Consider the following 19,012-nt stretch of genomic DNA (forward strand, 5'->3'; position numbering starts at 1 on the left):
GGGAAATGAGAGTTTACACTCACCCTGGTCATTATAGAAGAGCTTACATTCACCATCGACACATTGTTTACAATCGTCCTCATCATATGACGAGCTTACAATCTCTATCATCCTTATATGATGACTTTACAATCTCCCCAAACATATTACGAGTTTACCATCTCTTTTATCACATGACGAATGTACAATGATCGTCTACATTATACGACGACTTCACTATCATCTTCATCATAGACGACCTAACAACGATCCTTATCATAGACGAATTTACAATTATCCTCATCATAGACGAATGTACGATCATCAATATCATAGTCGAATTAACAACCATCCTTATCATTGACGAATTTACAATTATCCTCATCATTGACGAATTTACAATTATCCTCATCATAGACGAATTTACAATTATCCTCATCATAGACGAATGTACGATCATCAATATCATAGACGAACTAACAACCATCCTTATCATTGACGAATTTACAATTATCCTTATCATTGACGAATTTACAATTATCCTCATCATAGACGAATGTACGATCATCAATATCATAGACGAACTAACAACCATCCTTATCATTGACGAATTTACAATTATCCTTATCATAGACGAATTAACGACCATCTTCATCATAGATGAGTTAACGATTATCCTTATCATAGCCGGGTTTACGATTATCCTTATCATAGACGAATTTCCAATTATCCTTATCATAGACGAATTTATCCTAATCATCCTAATCACAGATATATAGCCGAAACCTTTTCCATAATCGTAAGAAGTCTATGCCAAACGCAAATGTACGATCCGATAATATCATGAGCATGTTTTTAGGAATCACTATCAAGTTGGCGTTCGCGAAAATGTGAACGCATTCTGCCCCACCGGTGGCACCCGTCACAAACGCATACAAACAAAGGCGAATGAACTGAAACGTATGGAATACTGTAAGGAACATTCTCGCGATCTCGCATTCTCTCGATCTCGACCTATGGAAAAGAGCTAAATATGCCAAAAACACGAGAATGCGAGATCGCGAGATCGCGAGATTTGGCCAAAATCTCGCATTCTCACGATCTCGCATTCTCGTGTTTTTGGTCCATAGCACGTTTTGTCAAAAGTCGACAACGCGAGAATGCAACATTTGGACATGATGCAAAATCTCGCAATATCGCAATCTCGACTTGTCAAATTTGGCCACAATAACACGATATCGCGAGCGAGAACGCGAGAATGCGACATTTCATTTTCTCGCGATCTCGCGTTCTCGCGTTTTAGACTCAGTCCGTGCGCATGCGTAATATCATAAGGTCACGTTAGTAGTCCTTTGGTCATGCTTCTTTCATGCTCTTCAGTCTCCAATAAGTATTAAGCAAACTTATGACTTTAGCTTGCAGAGTCCTATGCAGAGTAGTGTCATCTCCCTTTGGTTCATTTTAATGTTTTCACTATCGCTGTACATTCACGTACACATTTTCTTTTGTTAAATTATATTGAGCATGTTGAGGGTTTTAATTTAAAGTAAAAGCCCATTTCTGGTGTCCCCCGCCGTGATATTGCTGGAATATTGCTAAAAGCGGCGTAAAACCATACTCACTCACTCACGTACACATTTTCTTTTGTTAAATTATATTGAGCATGTTGAGGGTTTTAATTCAAAGTTGAAGCCAATTTCTGGTGTCCCCCGCTGTGATATTGCTGGAATATTGCTAAAAGTGGCGTAAAACCATAGTTACTCACTCACTCATTCCTAATTCAAGGTACATAAGAAACTGTACCAAAGGGAGGTGACTCTACTCTACATAGGACTTTGTGTATGCAAATTACAAACATTGATCGCACTCTCTCTTTGAGAGACGCTGACAGATCCTGGATGACCTTCTTCTTGGTGGAATATCAGTTCCAAGTCATTTTTAGTTTTTGTTTGTTCACTGACAAGCCATGACAAAGTTAGTCATCTTGAGCTATGATGGGCTCACTTACATATCATAAGTCATAGAAATGATGTCAATTAATTCAACAAGTTGGTGATAAACGTCAAATGCCATGTCAATGACGTAAAATAAGGATGTATATCAATGCCAATACAGTCCATCATCTTCACAGACGACTTATATGGACATACCATGTAAAACAAACCTACATCAAATGGTCCCGCATTCAAGAGACGCCTACATGAGTGATTTTATGTTTGATGAAACGATATGAAAACAAAGATGAATTTGTATTCATTTGGAGGAATAAATCTCACTCACTCACCCATTCAACTCATACCCACCCACCCAGGCACCCACACTCTCACTCACTCACAAATTCACTCACTCATTAAAAACCCACCCATTCACCAACTCACTCATTCACTCATTCACCGACCTACATAGGTGAGGTGAGGTGAAATTGGGTTTAACGTCGCGTCCAAGATTATTGCACTTATATAGCGACGTGCATGCACGTGTATGTGTGTGGCTGGTTGTACTAGTCCGGACTGATGTCGATTTATAGTGCTAGCCCATTGAGATACCATGCCGCAGTTTAACATGAATACCCAACTCAGACACAGTATACTGACTCGGAGCCGACCAGTCCTTGTTTTAGCCCCTTAATGCCGAGCGCCAGACAGGGTAACAACAAGTACCATCTTTTAACGTCTTTTGGTATGACGCGGCCGGGGATCGAAACCCGGACCTTCCACTCTCCGGGCGGACGCTCTACCACAAGACCACGGAGGCGGTCCCTACCTACACAGAAAGTATTTCACGGCCTGTGGGATACACCTAATAGCTTGCGAAGTACTGTGTTTTGTGATGTTTATCAAGAATGTATGACGATGAAGCTCAATGTGTATTGCAAGGCAAAATGCGTTTCATCTCGGAGGATCAAATGTCTCACAATACCTATAAACTCCCACTTAAATCCATTAACCCATGTGACGTTTCTTGACAAATAATTTTCAACGATTAAGAAACTCCTTTGATTTCAAAATATGCAATTTCACGGAATAATATCTGGCTGAATGCTATTCGTCCCTCTTGAACACATCATTTCCACAGTTAGAAAAGTGAAGCAGTTTCGATAGATTTGTGTTCATCGCTAGTTTTTCAACACATCCATCAACGTTTGAGGAATATCGATTTCTCTGAAGAGAAATACATTTTCTGAAAACGTCACCGTTCGCTGGGTCTTTGCATCGCATGTTAAATGTCCCTTTAGTCAATGTTAGCATTGGACAAAGTGATCGCCTGCCTCGCCACGGGCCCGCGTTTGATTCCCTTCACGAGTACAGTGTGTGTGAGACCCATTACTCATGGAATTTCGAACACCTGGTTCCATCACTAATTTATAGTGATTCATAAACACATGCTTGCGATAAAGTCGGAATTGTACAACATGATTCTGCTAAACGCTGAGATTTCTCATGGATATGGAAGTGTGTTTGTTGTCATTTTTACTTAAAGATCTTCATCTCTTATAAGGGGCGGTCGGGTAGCCTAGTGGTTAAAGCGTTCTCTCGTCACGCCGAAAACACGGGTTCGATTCCCGACATGGTACAAAGTGTGAAGCCCATTCCTGGTGTCCCCCGTCGTGATATTGCTGGAATATTGCTAAAAGCGGCATTGAACCATACTCACCCAATCACTCACTCACCACTGATAATTACCTCATAGTGTGTGTGTGTGTGCGTGTGTGTGTTTGTGTGAGTGTGTGTGTGAGGGAGAGAGAATGAGGGTGAGCGTGTGTGTGTGTGTTTGTGTGTGCGCGCGTGCGTCTGTGATTGTGTGTGTGCGGCTGGGCGGCCGTGTATATGTGAGCGAGCGCGCGTATGTGTAGATTTTCATTTATATCGACAAAGGCTTGAACATTAATTACAACAGAAACGTGTTTCTAACACTTTTTGTTTAGTTATTGTTCGTTTCTAGGATGGCCCACATTGTTCACGCGGTAATCGATTTAAAAATTATTGCCATTATTTAAATGAACGTAAACTGTATATCAAACACAGAAGATAATTACTATATTGGATCCGTTATACAAGTGAATGTACAACTTATAGTTCATGGCTCGCAGATACTGAATAACACATGGGCACATTGTAAAAGGCGGTATCATGGAAAAGGGTTTTTCGCTTTTTTTTAAAGAGGCGTTTTCATCGAACCAATGTTATCAGTGTAAGCTGACATTCTCCCATGTTTAAACCTAGGTTTCCATGACAGCATGATACATTTAGAAATCAATATGAGCATTGTAACACAGTGTAAAGGTCTGGTTTCATTTCGTGATGAATAACGTGTTTTTTGTACTGTTCACTAATAAATAAGAGCGACAAAACCCTTCCCATAATTATGAGAAATCTAAGCAATTGAGAGAGCCTTATACACACGGAGGTACAAGAGGATGATTGTAATCATCATTTTACCTGATCAGGTGCGGCTTCGCGAACGTCAATTATCTCTACCTGTCGACAGGCCTAGGTACTCAATCTGGCAAACGTTCTACCATCCTACCAACGACTGGTAATCGTATTTACATTCCACTGTATTAAGGCAGAGGAAAATAAATCTCAGAAAATCCAATGGGATGAATGAGAGCGCGTTAAGCGTGAGTGTATCATTAAAACGTGATCAATCAGCTGCCTTGCTTAAGCTTTCTTTGTACAGAATGGTGGCGTTGGTTAATAAAATATACGCTTCGTCATTGGTAGGGTGACGATCAGTTCTGATCAAATGAGCATCTCGGGAGAATAAAAACTTTCAAGTAATTTACCAAAGCTGATTTAATGGAATATTAGTTTTATAATCTCCAGAGTGAAAGTGACAGCAATCATTTGGCGCTGGAACCCTCGAGACCCGGCCAATGCTAGCAGTAGTACTGTACATGCTTAGGCGTTTGGCGAACACCTGGTGTCAAGAGCGTAAGTTTATAAGGGATGATTTGTGTAGGTGTCGCTTTAATTTATTTTGACTGCGTTTCTGTACATGTGATAAAGATATGGGATATGGAAAAGAAATTTGTAGGAAAATTGTGGGAAATGTCTGTACAACATTAATTACCATTGCTCTTCTAAGTGCCACACAGTATAAGTGTACAGACAGTTTTGTTTTAACTGAGTCCACTGTACAGTTCCGATTACAGTAGAATATGCTTATAACGAACAACGGTTATAACGAACTAAAATGAGTGGTCCTTTGATTTCGTTATAACCGTAGTTTACTGTAGCGATGTGCGATCACAAGATAGACTGAATTGTCACACACAAATATTGTAACGAAATAATAATATATTCGTTACTTATGTGAATAGCTGGGTGTACGGGTTGTTATTGGGAGAACGTTTGTGTACGTGCATCCCTGACCTGATAGTTTTTGGAGCTCAATAACAGCGACAAAAACCAGTCCCATAATCGTAAGAAATCCCTACTCAAAGTGTTGCCCATTGTAGATTCCGACTATATCACAAGCATGCGTTCATGAATCACTATCAAATGATTATAACAGGTTCTCGCAAAAAGGGTGAGCGTATAATGCCCCTCCAGAGGCGCCCGTTACACACACATGCAAAGGCAAGTAAAATGTTGACTGGAAATATAACATTTGAAAACTTTATCGAGGCATGGAATAGAGTACCTTGATCAGACAACTTTTGAACAAGAGTCGTATGAAATCTTGGTAGTCCAATACTCCTGATTGTACCTCAGAAACTGTTGGAAGGCTGGAACTTGTATTTGTCATTCTGAATCTTATGCATAGATCTAAGTATAAAATAGATGTGGTGGTTCGACAGGAGTCTTGTATTTCTAGTTCGGGTTGGTAAATCTGTTGAACGGACTTGGCTACTTGAAGGGTATTGAACGATATTAGATCATCGATATACCTGAAGTTTAAGCTAAACTTAATAGCCAAATTCCTTTGTATTGTTAACCCAGTAAACTTCAGATGACTTTTGCTTTAATGTTTCACAAATTGTCCTGAATCCCAGAATAGAGAGATGAAACCATGTCTATGTTCACCACTTTTAGCTACAAATGCCCCATGGACCAAAGAAGGATATTTTCCCCTTAAGTTACCCTTGTGGGACAGTGCTAAAAAATCAAATGTTTTGATCTTGGTTCTTTATAAAAAATTTAAGTCAATCCTTTGAGGTTTTGAAATCCACACGGTATCTCAAATACTTTCTGTGAATTAAGAGATAGTATCAATCTTTGTGGCAGGGTGATACAACATTTGCTGGATCCAGTAATATATCTCAAAGTTAATACATCTTTCAATATATTTTAGTTCTTAACGCCAGTTCGGCACGTACGGTCACACACACCCTGCTACAGATTTTAGGTTGTTGTCCAGTTTTTCTAATTAAACTGGGGGCTGGATCAATCAGGGATGGCCAACACGTGGCTGTGTCCCGGGAGATTGGCCAACCTCGATATAAGGCGCAAATGATCTGAGGCTTTGGAATGCATCAACGTATAACATTTTTTGTAAAAGGTCATGTAAACTGTCATTTGAAAATTGTATTCGACCAAACAGTTACAAGCGTTTATCAAAGCGTTGCTTAGCGCAAAAACATTGCCGAAATACTGCAAACTGCAAACTGTTATTCACTTGTTCCAAGTACAGCCGGTCTTTGATTTCCACATCGAAGCACTCAACCCTGAACTTTGAGTACGTGATTACGAACACGGTTTCATCCACAGGCGAACGTTCCCATTCAGCCGATCGCCAGGCGAGCCATTGTTCAGCTTCTTTAGGGATTTACATCATTGCTATTTCGACAAATTAACGCGAATGTTGTCTCCAGCGCTAATTACCGCTGCGCTGGTTGTTGCAGTACAAGACTATTGGCTTAGCAATCGATGTCTTTACACCAAATGGTAACATACAATTAGGATTGCAGATCCACCATGTCATATAACAGTATTGATAACAATGAACAACAACCTTGATAACTCTATATTTCTTATTATGGATTATATGATCCATTTTTTAATTATATTTTGTGATTAAGTGTGTTCAGAGTTTTGTAAGAAGAATTTGCATATAGAATTGGAGTGAGTGAGTGTGTATGGTTTCACGCCGCTTTTAGCAATATTCCAGCAATATCACGGCGGGGGACACCAGAAATGGGCTTCACACATTATACCCATGTCGGGAATCGAACCCAGGTCTTCGGCGTGACGAGCGAACGCTTTAACCACTAGGCTACCCGACCGCCCCATATAGAATTAGAATGAGAGAACTTGTCGAGTTGCTCATCAATGAGCATTTTTATCTATTTTTCCTTGTCGATTCTTCTGTCATCATGGGGCCACTTGTGGTTAAGGTTGGCAAGAAACATATGACTGTAGGTTTGAATCCTGATTATGCTTCAAGGTTTGTCAACACTATGCTTGTTGGTTACACCAGTGTGGAGAACAAGTGTTTCTCAGGCACATTCCTCTCATTTTTAATGGCGAGGCAGGGTTTACTTTTAAACATTTATATAAAAGGGGATGAGGGATACTTGTTATTGTTTCCCACCAAGAATACCAACAAAGACAACACACATATTGTATCGAACTCTTCACCACAATGCCTCTTGTCAAGTACTGATAATATGATACTTCATTGATTAAATAATACTAAATACTTAAAATGTGATTGCACAAGACAATTATAATGACTGACCTGTTGGATTTTAAGTTGCGCGCGGGTGACTAAGACAATTGCCTTTTTTGAGTCAAAACACATAAGACCTGCATCACTTTGGGCTTTTCTGACATATTCAGTTGACTCGTCATATAATACTTCTCAGGAGGGCATTAAACCAAACTCAATCACTCACCCATCATCATGTGAGACTGTGTCCATAGAGTTGGTCTCAGGACTTCTCGGTGCCATCTATTTAGTCGAGATGGACTGAGCACATTCCGGTTCATATGGCAGTATACCCGACGACAGAAGGGAAAACAAGCCGTGCATTCGTATTTGTATCCTTTTCCAACGTATGCACAACTGGGTATGGTGACAAAACAGGCAATTGTCTCAGCACAGCTACTGTCAATGATTCATAGACTCATCTTCTTATGACGCTTTATCAGCTTTTTAAAAATGTAAATAGCTTTCATCTTTTTAGATTTAAAATCACTAACAGATTTGTATTGTCTCAACAACGCTGGACATTGACGATGACATTTCCCAAATCTGTTTGGTTTGCTTTTTCGAATTCAAATGTTTCACAAGTATACTGTTAAGCAAAAACAAGCTCCGTAATGTGATTCACTATTCTTATCTTCGGGTGATACAGACAGAGCTCCAATTAAGAATTATATGGAGATCAGATTTCGTTTTCTGTAAAATGCTAAAACGCTTTAACAACTTTTCTTTCGATCTTGCGTCAATTACTTGCTTCCCTTGCTGGCTTAAGGGTTGAAGTAGTCATAGTCACCGCAACTTCCATAAAAAAAACGGCACAATAAGTGGCCAAGAAAAAGCTGAGCGTCCATCTTCCACATGAAAAAACGCCTCCATCGTCAAGTGGCACAGCATCTGCCCGAAGATAGGAAGGTCTGGAGTTCGATCCCCGGCTGCGTCATGCCAAAAGACGTTTAAAAATGATACTTGTAGTTACCCTGCTTGGCGCTCGGCATTTAGGGGATAAATGAAGGACTGGTCGGCTCGGAGTCAGTATACTGTGTCAGGGTGTGGTATTCATGTTAAACTACGGCATAGTATCTCAAAGAGGATGGGATTCAATTTTTCATTCAAAAAGATTCTTTAAATATTTTCAGTGTTTTGGGTGGAAAAAGTACAGCTTACAAGTTTCACTGGAAGAGGGAATACTGTGCTCATTTCATTGTGACGTCATGATAACCGATGATGCCACGATGCCACAAGTGTAGCGATATCTCCTGGGAGATGCCGTTTGATCTCGCCCAAGTTTGTTTTTTAAATGATAAATAGTGAAAAACATTCGTGACCCCTTGCTTTCAGTTTGATCCTATTTGGGAAAATAATATGTGTACAAATAGAGACTATTCTCTACCCATGATTCGTGTTTCCGGAAATTTGTAAATCCGGATGTCTTCACTGTGGACGGTGTACGACGTGCGCCATGTCACAACATCTGCACAGATTGCCTACAGTAGAAACCATGACAATTTTCGTTTTGAATTATTGTAATCTTTCCGCAAATTAAACAAATAGGACGATTAATGCTTTTTCAACCTCAACCAATAAAATATCGGGGTTGTGAAGTACTCTATTTTTTGTACTTCACTTTGCTGATTATTGGTAGGTGAAATAATGAGATATACATGTAGCGTGTGCCTCTTGAACCCAACTCCCAGATCGGAAATAGTGGAAGGGTTCCATACTGCGTGCATCTTCCCGAGGCAAGGAAAATAACTGTCTTTAAAAGTCCAGTTCCCACCCTTGCCGAACTTGGCTGGAATTCATGGGCTCGTCCGTAGCGCCACCAGTGGTTATTACGAGTTATGTCCCTTCTACCAATCAGATTCCACCTCTCGTATCACTTGCATTTGTCAAAAACAAAATGGCGGCGCCCATTCATGACGATCTGATCCATAATCAAGATCTATGTTGTGATAATTCTTACTTCGCGAATTGCATCAAATCAGGTCAGCACTTTGATTAAAAACATGAAAAGACTTGGAAAATATCTGTTGACAACGAGTTGGCGGTGCACATGCTTTGCAAATCCTGCAATCGACAGAAATCTGCACGACATTTTACGAACCGGATTTCGAATTCGGTGCGCGATTTTGATTGGACTATGCATAGACCCGTTAGTCCAGACAAAACATGGAAACTGGACTTTTATAATATTAGTTAACTCACTTGCCTCGGGAAGATGTACTGCATGCTTATCACCGTGGGTCGAAACAATTGGTTTCTCGGCTCCAAGGGTGGCTATGCTGTTAAACTGTGATTTAGTAGAACATTTCTTCTCACGATTGAAACCCGTAGAGCGTAATGTAAAGAGTCCTTGGAGACATATTTAACATTTTAAACTATGCTGTCACAAAGACGACTTGCGGCATAGGATCAGAGTACACGGAAGATCATTTAAAGCTTAGTGTTGTGGTTGTTGTAATCGCTATGATGTAATAGGGTGTAAATAAAAAAGACAAAATCCATATTCATCATAATAAGAAATCTCTGTTAAAAGCACAGTCCATGGTATCCTTCTCGCTATTTCATGAACAAGTGTTTATGAAACACTATGAAAGCAGGTGTTCGTGAAAAGTAGAGCGTATTCTGCCTCACCGGTGGCACCCGTAACAAACACATGCAAAGGCAATTCAATTGTTAACCTGAAGAAACATGGTAACATAGGTACACGTCAAAATAAAGAATTGCATCGGACGTCATTTTCGTCATTGATGTGAGTTGGGTTTAATACCGCTTTGTAAGTGAGTGAGTTGGGTTTAACGTCGCTTTTAACAGTATTCCAGTTATATCGCGGCGTGTCAGCTTAATGTGTGAGGAAAGCCCAAAGTGATGCAGGTCTCAGACGTTTACCACTTCGGTGAAACCCACGAGCACGGGTATGGTGCTGACAAACCTAGAAACATAATCGGGGCGAACCAGGATTCGAACCCACAATCATAGGTTTCTGGCGTGCCCAAGGGACGCAACTCTGCACAGCAAATCGCGGCGCCTTAGACGACTGGGCCACCCGTGCCCCCTAATACCGCTTTGAACAGTGCTCCGGTTATATCATGACGTGTCAGATTACTTTGGGAGGAGAGCCCGAAGTGATGCAGTGAAATCCGGGATTCGAAACCACGATCATAGGTTCCTGGTGTGCCCAAGGGACGCAACACCACTGCGAATTGTGGCGCCTTCGGCGACATAGCCACCCTTTACGCAGTGTATATACAGCACCATGCCTTGCATTGTTTATGTCTAGTCATTTGTTTGTTTGTTGTTTAACGCCGCAGTCAGCAGCAATATTCCAGCTAGATGACTGCGGTCTTTAAATAATCGAGTCTGGACAACACAATCGAGTGAATAGCATCATATGCATCGACATACGCAATTGGGATACGATGACATGCACCATCCAGATCCGCGAGTCTGACCACCCGACCTTGTTAGTCGCCCCGACGACAAGTATACTCGCCTCAACCCGGAGACATAAGGAACGAGACATTCATGCGCAGGTTTTATGATTAATCAAACGTGAAGTACCAATCAAACTTGTGGCATTAGTTTCACCAGGAATTATTTAGAAATGTTCGTACCTTTTGGCCATCAATGTCAAAGATGTATGAAGAACTTAGTCTGACTCGCGTGTCATTTTTGTCTGACCAGAGTTGTCTCCCTTTGAAAACAAGACCACTGTGGAAATGGCAGCTTTGAAAAAAAATAATTCTGAATTATACAATCAAGAATATAGATCAGCACAGGTCACTACAGGGAGAACAGACATTCCACTGTGTACCGTGTTTAAATAAAATGTGAGTGGAAAAGGAATAGGGGCACAAACAGGGCAGATATGCCAAATAAATTGACTGTGGATGACAGAAGGCGAGTTGGTACATTGGCGTCCTGAGCGTAGAAAATATAAGGCATGAATGATTAATAGATAATGATAAAACGGTTGATGTTTCTAAAGCGACAATAACAACGTTAGAACCCGCAGAAATCACGAAGAATTCCATCACCACTCCTAAAACCTGCACAACAAGAACAACGTTTGAACTGGTGTTTGGAGCATAACAATTTTAATTGGGATAATATTATGTTCTCAGTTGAAGGTTCAGTGCGGATATATCCAAACTACATAAAAACGTGGACGACCAACGGTACAGAAAAAACAATTTACCAGCGTCCAAACTACACTCCTTAATTTCATTGCAGTTGCCAGGTGATACTTGTACAAAGGAAATCTCAGGAATGGTTCAACGAGCAAAATGTTACACTCCGGCCGGGATGGCAGCAGGCCTCGCCGCATTGAAGAGCATGTATATTAGGAGGAATAGAGATAATCTGGCAAAATATTTAACAGTTTGCTGTTTTGTAGCTTCAGTTAACCAGTGTTTGTTGGACAAACACATCTCTTTGCCTATCTATAATTAGCAATGTTCATTCATTCTCGATAATTTCTGGTCAGACTGTATCATTTGATTACTCGATAGTTGTCACTGGGAGAACAAACTGTGTAAGTGAACAGTTATACAGCTCGTTTAGCGGAGCTACACCACCCAATCTGCTACACCACCCAATGTGCTACACAACACAATGTGCTACACAACACAATGTGCTACACTACACAATATGCTACATAACACAATGTGCTACACCAGACAATGTGCTACACCACCCAATGTGCTACACAACACAATGTGCTACACCACACAACGTGCTACACAACACAATGTGCTACACAACACAATGTGCTACATAACACAATGTGCTAAACCACACAATGTGCTACACAACACAATGTGCTACAACACAATGTGCTACACCACACAATGTGCTACACAACACAATGTGCTACATAACACAATGTGCTAAACCACACAATGTGCTACACAACACAATGTGCTACAACACAATGTGCTACACCACACAATGTGCTACACAACACAATGTGCTACACAACACAATGTGCTACAACACAATGTGCTAAACCACACAATGTGCTACACAACACAATGTGCTAAACCACACAATGTGCTACATAACACAATGTGCTACACCACACAATGTGCTACACAACGCAATGTGCTACAACACAATGTGCTAAACCACACAATGTGCTACATAACACAATGTGCTAAACCACACAATGTGCTACACAACACAATGTGCTACAACACAATGTGCTACACCACACAATGTGCTACACAACACAATGTGCTACAACACAATGTGCTTAACCACCCAATGTGCTACACAACACAATGTGCTACACAACACAATGTGCTACAACACAATGTGCTACACCACACAATGTGCTACACAACACAATGTGCTACAACACAATGTGCTAAACCACACAATGTGCTACAACACAATGTGCTACACATCACAATGAAGGATTAACAATCAGCACGCGTATCTCAGGATCATCTTCTTCTTGTACTAAATAAAAAATATATTCTCAACATAAGCATGCCACAGCTACATAGTTATTAACTTTATGAAGTAAATGTTATTTCACAACAGATTGTCAAAAATGAATGCGCCACTTATCAACATTAAGCGTCCGGATTCATCGCAAAGCCGGATTTCCGAACGCGTAATTTGAGAAAGCCCCATTGCAACCTAACAGCGCTCATTCATCAAATTAAATTCTGTCAGTTTCTTTAACATGTACCTGTATCGCCAGGGGGCGCCTTCGGCTGTTGACAGACATAATTTGGAAGTCTACAGGACACAAGTCTCTATGTAGCAATTAGATATTATACATTTAGCCCCACAACTTCCTTCATTGTTGTGATGTGTTCACCGGAGATTGGTTTGTTAGGACTTTTTCCGAGAATTAAAAAAACAGAGAAAACCAATACATGAACTCTTGCAACGATTCCCCTTCCTCATTTTTTAAAAGAAACAAATTATTCGGCGCCATTGCCTCTGGTAATATTATACAATCCAGAGATCTTTATCTACAAAACCGTTTACTGTCTACCTTATGACGAGGATGTCATACTCCCGGAAAGAGGTCCATCTTCCGGCAATTTACAACGGAACTTTTCAACAGAAGAAATAGTTCGCGCCTATGCGTGTTATATCCAAAAAGAGCAGGGAGACGTTTGTTTCATGATCTATATCACAACTGGAGCTGGCAGTAGGCCAGACATTTTTATGGCTACAGATATTGTATGCTGGGCAGGGAAGCGTTAATATAGTGTAGTAAATGACAGAAAATCTTCTGCCACGTCCATGCTGTAGACAGGATGTCGATATTTGTGAGATTACATCGTGAGATTTAAACATATGTTCACCAAAGGACGCGGGCATTATCATTAGCTTCTTTCCATTGGCATATGTAGAGTAAGCAAGTGGTTTACGTTCGCCTGACACGAATAGAAACTAGGTTCAGTTGATCATTCCAGTGTATTTTGTTTGAGTCCACTGGTCACTTTCTATGTAATAAGATCTTAATTGATAGCGCTAACCATTGATCAGCCATTGCGAATTCGTCCATTGCGTAATCGTGGAATACAGGTGAGGTGAAATTGGGCTTAACGTCGCGTCCAAGATTATTGCACTTATATAGCGACGTGCATGTACGTGTATGTGTTTGTGTGGCTGCTTGTACCAGTCAGGACTGATGCCGATTTATAGTGCTAGCTCACTGAGATACTATGCCGCAGTTTAACATGAATACCCCACTCAGACACAGTATACTGACTCCGAGCCGACCAGTCCTTGTTTTAGCCCCTTAATGTCGAGCGTCAGACAGGGTAACAACAAGTACCATCTTTTAACGTCTTTTGGGATGACGCGGCCGGGGATCGAACCCCGGACCTTCCACTCTCCGGGCGGACGCTCTACCACTAGACCACGGAGGCGGTCTCGTGGAATACAAAAAGGACACACAATGAAACTTTTGTAAACATACAGCTTTCACACATCTTGTTTAAACTAAACATTTATATACCGCAAACATCCAGGTACTGGTATCTGCTCAAATGCGGTTTTATTTGTTTATTTGTTTTATTTGTTCGTCGACCAATGGCCTCGTTTGCATTCAAGTTATCATCCTCAACTCCCTGAGGAGTATACAACCCAAGCTAAAAGGCTTTTACATCCACCTAACATGTCGGGTACCCATTCCCCGCTGGGGGAACAGAGGCACATTCGAACTAAGTCACTTGCCCAGGGTGACACCATAGGTTTTGACACTCGTGTTTCGGGTGTATGTACGTATTGGTGTTCCCACCATCTGGTCATGTACCATCGGACGAGTGGGTTTTTGAGTGCACAGGGAGTATGCACTGAACACTAGGGGTATTGACAACACTGACCTGTAAACATTGTTGGCACCAAGGCTGAATAACAACCCAGTGATTAGCGGGATACGATCTCAGCACCTGGCGCGTGCTAGCTTGGCGCTTTTGACCTCAATGGACCGAAAGAAATGCACAGTCAATTCTAAATGACACGTTTGTCAAATGTCGGAGAAATTATTTATGTGTTGATACTCATGTTTGCATCAACACAATACATTGATTCTAGTGGCGTGCTTACCCTTTATGCCAACACGTGGTGGCATCTCAATGTTATAAAAAAATATCAATTATATGTTCGGAACGAGGCTGGTAGGCTGCTTGTACTAGTAGGGACTAATGCCGATTTTATAGTGCTAACCCACTGAGATATCATGTCGCAGTTTAACATGAATACCCCACCCAGAAACAGTATACCGATTGCGAGACGACCAGTCTTTGCTTTATCCCCTCAATGCCGAGCTGCTGGCGCGTTAACAAGAACCATCTTTTAACATATTTTAACATTTATATATTGATTTGATGCACTTCGCGACGTAAGACTCGTTTTATCACAATATAGAGATCTTGATTATCATCAGATCGTCTTGACTGGGCGCCGCCGTTTTGTCTGAAGCAAATGCAAGTGATACGAGAGGTGGAATCTGATTGGTCCATAGGAGAGGCATAGAAGGGACATAACTTGTAATAGCCACTTGTGGCGCTACGATCAAGCCCAGGAATTCCAGCAGGGTTCGGCAAGGGTGGAAACTGGACATTTATAGTCAGTTAACTATCTTGCCTCGGGAAGATGACGGTGTCCTGGACGCTCTACAACTAGTATTTAGATCAGATTGACTTGAGTTCCTCATATCTACTTCTTTTCAGTTTCAATATACACTGCTCAAATAGGAATATAGAAATTATCACGTTAAATTTTGTCATCACTGATTTTCAGTGATCAATTCATGTTCATTTTCGAGGTTATTTTGCCTTTTACGTTCAATAGAATCTGTTACGTCGGATAAGCGAGACTGGTGACTTTTTTATATTTACTGTCAATAATCTAACGCTATTACCGTATACTTTCAGGTAAGCAACATGTTCATCGTCAGTTTGGCCATAGCAGATCTGATCGTCGGCCTCAGCGTCATGCCCATCTCCACCGTCTACATCTTCACCACCGACTGGCTCTTTGGCGTTGCCGTCTGTCAGATCTGGATCGGCATCGACTACATCGCCTCCACCGCCTCCATCCTCAACCTCTTCATCCTTAGCCTGGACCGCTACTGGTCCGTCACCGCTCCTCTGCTGTACCTCAGGAAACGCACCAAAAAGAGAGCGCTCATCATGATATCTTGCGTGTGGACAGCGTCATGCTTGTGGATTATTCCAATCATAGGGTGGCACCATATTGCTCACGGGGGTGTACGGACTGTGGAGCACGATGTTTGTGATACCGAATATGCTCGTGATTCTGTTTTTAAAATAGTGACTGCGTTTTTCAATTTTTACTTACCGCTAGCTGTGATGTATTCATTATATTGGAAAATATTCCAAGAAATTCGCAAACGTTCGGAATTTGAGTTAGGACAGAGGAATTGTGGGGGAGTTCCGACTTACATCACTGGGCCTCAGCCGTCGCACTCCGGGGATGAAAGTGAACATCGGGATGACACATTTGCGGATGACAATACCCATTCTATACAAGAAGATCCTGTCATTGCATCGCGGACTATTCAGAACGCCCACTTTAACGGGAGGAGTGTTTCCACAAAGAGTCGAGACGGTTATAAAAACCTTCGTCTTGTTGCCGTTAAAAGACAGATGAGCGCAAGGGAGGCTCGATCGCCAGCCGCTTATAGAGTGGAATATATATATGATGAAAGCGTTGTAGATCCTCAAACGGAGAGAATCGAGAGGTATTACTATGAAGAACACTTGCCTTTACAAATAAAAAACCCGGGAGCTGTTGCCGGAAATTGTCGAGCTCGATCCGAAACATCATCGTCCCATTCCAGTTCCTCCGCGAGTACTTTCGAAGATAGGCCGAATGACAAACACGAACGACAACCATCAAGGGGAGAGAACTATTCTCTAATAAGTGGTATTCGGCGGATACGCCAAGCAGAACGCTTGTTAGATAAGACTGTTGCTGTGTCGGACGGGAGTCGGCAGAACAGCAGGGAAAAGAATTTATTTGTCTTACGGGATGATAAAAACAGACGATTGACTGGAATGTTGAATATAAAAGAAAGAATTAAAACATTTCGCCAATCATCTTCTTTGACAAAGGAAATCAAGGCTGCTCGTCAGCTCGGTGTAATCATGGGGGCGTTTACATTGTGTTTTTTGCCCTATTTTATTTTATTTTTAGTGGTTGCTTTCTGTGATGATTGTATTGATCCTGGACTCCTTACAGCGATGACGTGGGTAGGCTACCTCAACTCGACGCTCAACCCCTTCCTCTACCCACTTTGTAACCAGAACTTCCGCCGGAAGTTCAGAAAGATGTTACGAGTTTGTGGTCCGAGTTCTCCAAGGCGAGGAGCCGAGTGTTACGATAGAAACAGTATAACTAACGCCCGGTTTGACTAATGATTTGCCCGTTAGGTACATTAACATTTTAATTCACACCCACATGTAACGAACTCTAACGGACTTTTCAAATCAGTTCATTTTGTTATACAGGTACTGGGTATCGCAGGGGACTTCGGTTCAACTCGTTACTGTGAAACCTCGTTAACTCGAATCTTTGGAATCATGGAAAAGTAAAGTTAACAGATGTTCGAGACAGACGTACAACTGATATTAGCCCATATTTCCTACATAAAACCATATAGCGCCGATATTAGATCGGAAAGCGATGATAATGATTCTGTTTGGATTCTGAAGTTCGAATTAAATGATATATCGATTTATGTTCACGAGGTTTCATTATATTCAGGATATCCGATTGCCTGGAAATACACAAATTTTAATCATCATTTCATGGTTTAGGGAGTTTCTGAGTATTTAAATGAAAATTGAAAGTAGAATGTCTTAAGATTAACACGTTAAATGACGGAGAATTTATGGGAAACATTCATTGTATTGGCCCATATATTGTTTTTTTTTATGAATATGCGACAAGTTAGGTTTTTCTTTCAAAATTCTTCTTTCTCATATTCATATCAGCTGGCCCGTTAACACGTAGTGAAGAATGTGTTCTAACGAAATAATCCCGTAAACATCGAATGTACAAATATCAAGATGTGTTTTATTCTGCTACTTGTTCCCCACAACGAGGAAATCCCATGTGAAAACATCATTGTTCATGTTGAATATTCATGTTTTCCTTCAGCTCAACAGAATAATCACTCAATTGCAGTTTAACTGGACTAGATCATGTCAGTTTTTGCCCAGTTATCTTTTCATGTTGGAATAACAGGCCGTTAAGTTTTCCTGTGATAGAAAGACGCTGAAATGCAGTTTAAAGCGAACAATATTGCCGAGGCGTGGTTGTTATTCAAATTGACTTGTTTCTTCCCTTGTTAATCTTCCCATATCATGCCAAATTTACATTTGTAATTTAATCATCACTGCCGCTTGCTCATGTATCCGAATTTTAACGTTAAGGTCAAATCTTCTTTCGTTCAACGGGAAAAGACTCCACAAAAATGTTTGTAATTTAATAATGTTGGTTGACATTTTCAGCTGCTTCAGAAGAAAAAAAACATAGCTTGCTCTTTATCAGCTATATTGGCGAACGTCATCGCGCTAGCCTTATTTCCGTTTAAGAGATTGGTGTAAAATAACGTTTCGATGTCAAATAAGGTTTTCGAAACTATTATCAACACAAGTTAAAGAACACCCACAATCGGAAGGATGTGTGTTGGAATACCCACCAGCCATGACAGATTAACTGCAGTCATGTGAAAAAATCGGGTATTCTTTAACTTCTTTTGAGTTGTATACATTTATTACTATCAAAATTATGTTCAAAACGATTACAAATGCATTGTAATGGTAAATGGATTATAAAAGGTCAATGCAAGAAAATAACAAGGCTTAAGTATCCCCCGAAACCG

General features: G+C 40.9%; 1 protein-coding gene across 1 annotated transcript in view; it reads left to right on the forward strand.

Annotated features, from left to right (window-relative positions):
* Positions 1 to 18,574, forward strand: part of LOC124133074 (probable G-protein coupled receptor No18) — a 114,472-nt gene extending 95,898 nt beyond the window's left edge. Inside the window, exon 2 of the mRNA XM_046497302.2 lies at positions 16,035 to 18,574. Within this exon, the coding sequence (XP_046353258.2) occupies positions 16,035 to 17,540 (1,506 nt within the window). The 3' untranslated portion in view covers positions 17,541 to 18,574. The remainder of the gene's footprint in view (positions 1 to 16,034) is intronic.
* Positions 18,575 to 19,012: the final 438 nt, after the last annotated feature.

The sequence above is a fragment of the Haliotis rufescens genome, unplaced genomic scaffold (assembly GCF_023055435.1).
Source record: "Haliotis rufescens isolate VD_foot unplaced genomic scaffold, xgHalRufe1.0.p SCAF_23, whole genome shotgun sequence".
Classification (NCBI taxonomy): Eukaryota; Metazoa; Mollusca; class Gastropoda; order Lepetellida; family Haliotidae; genus Haliotis; species Haliotis rufescens.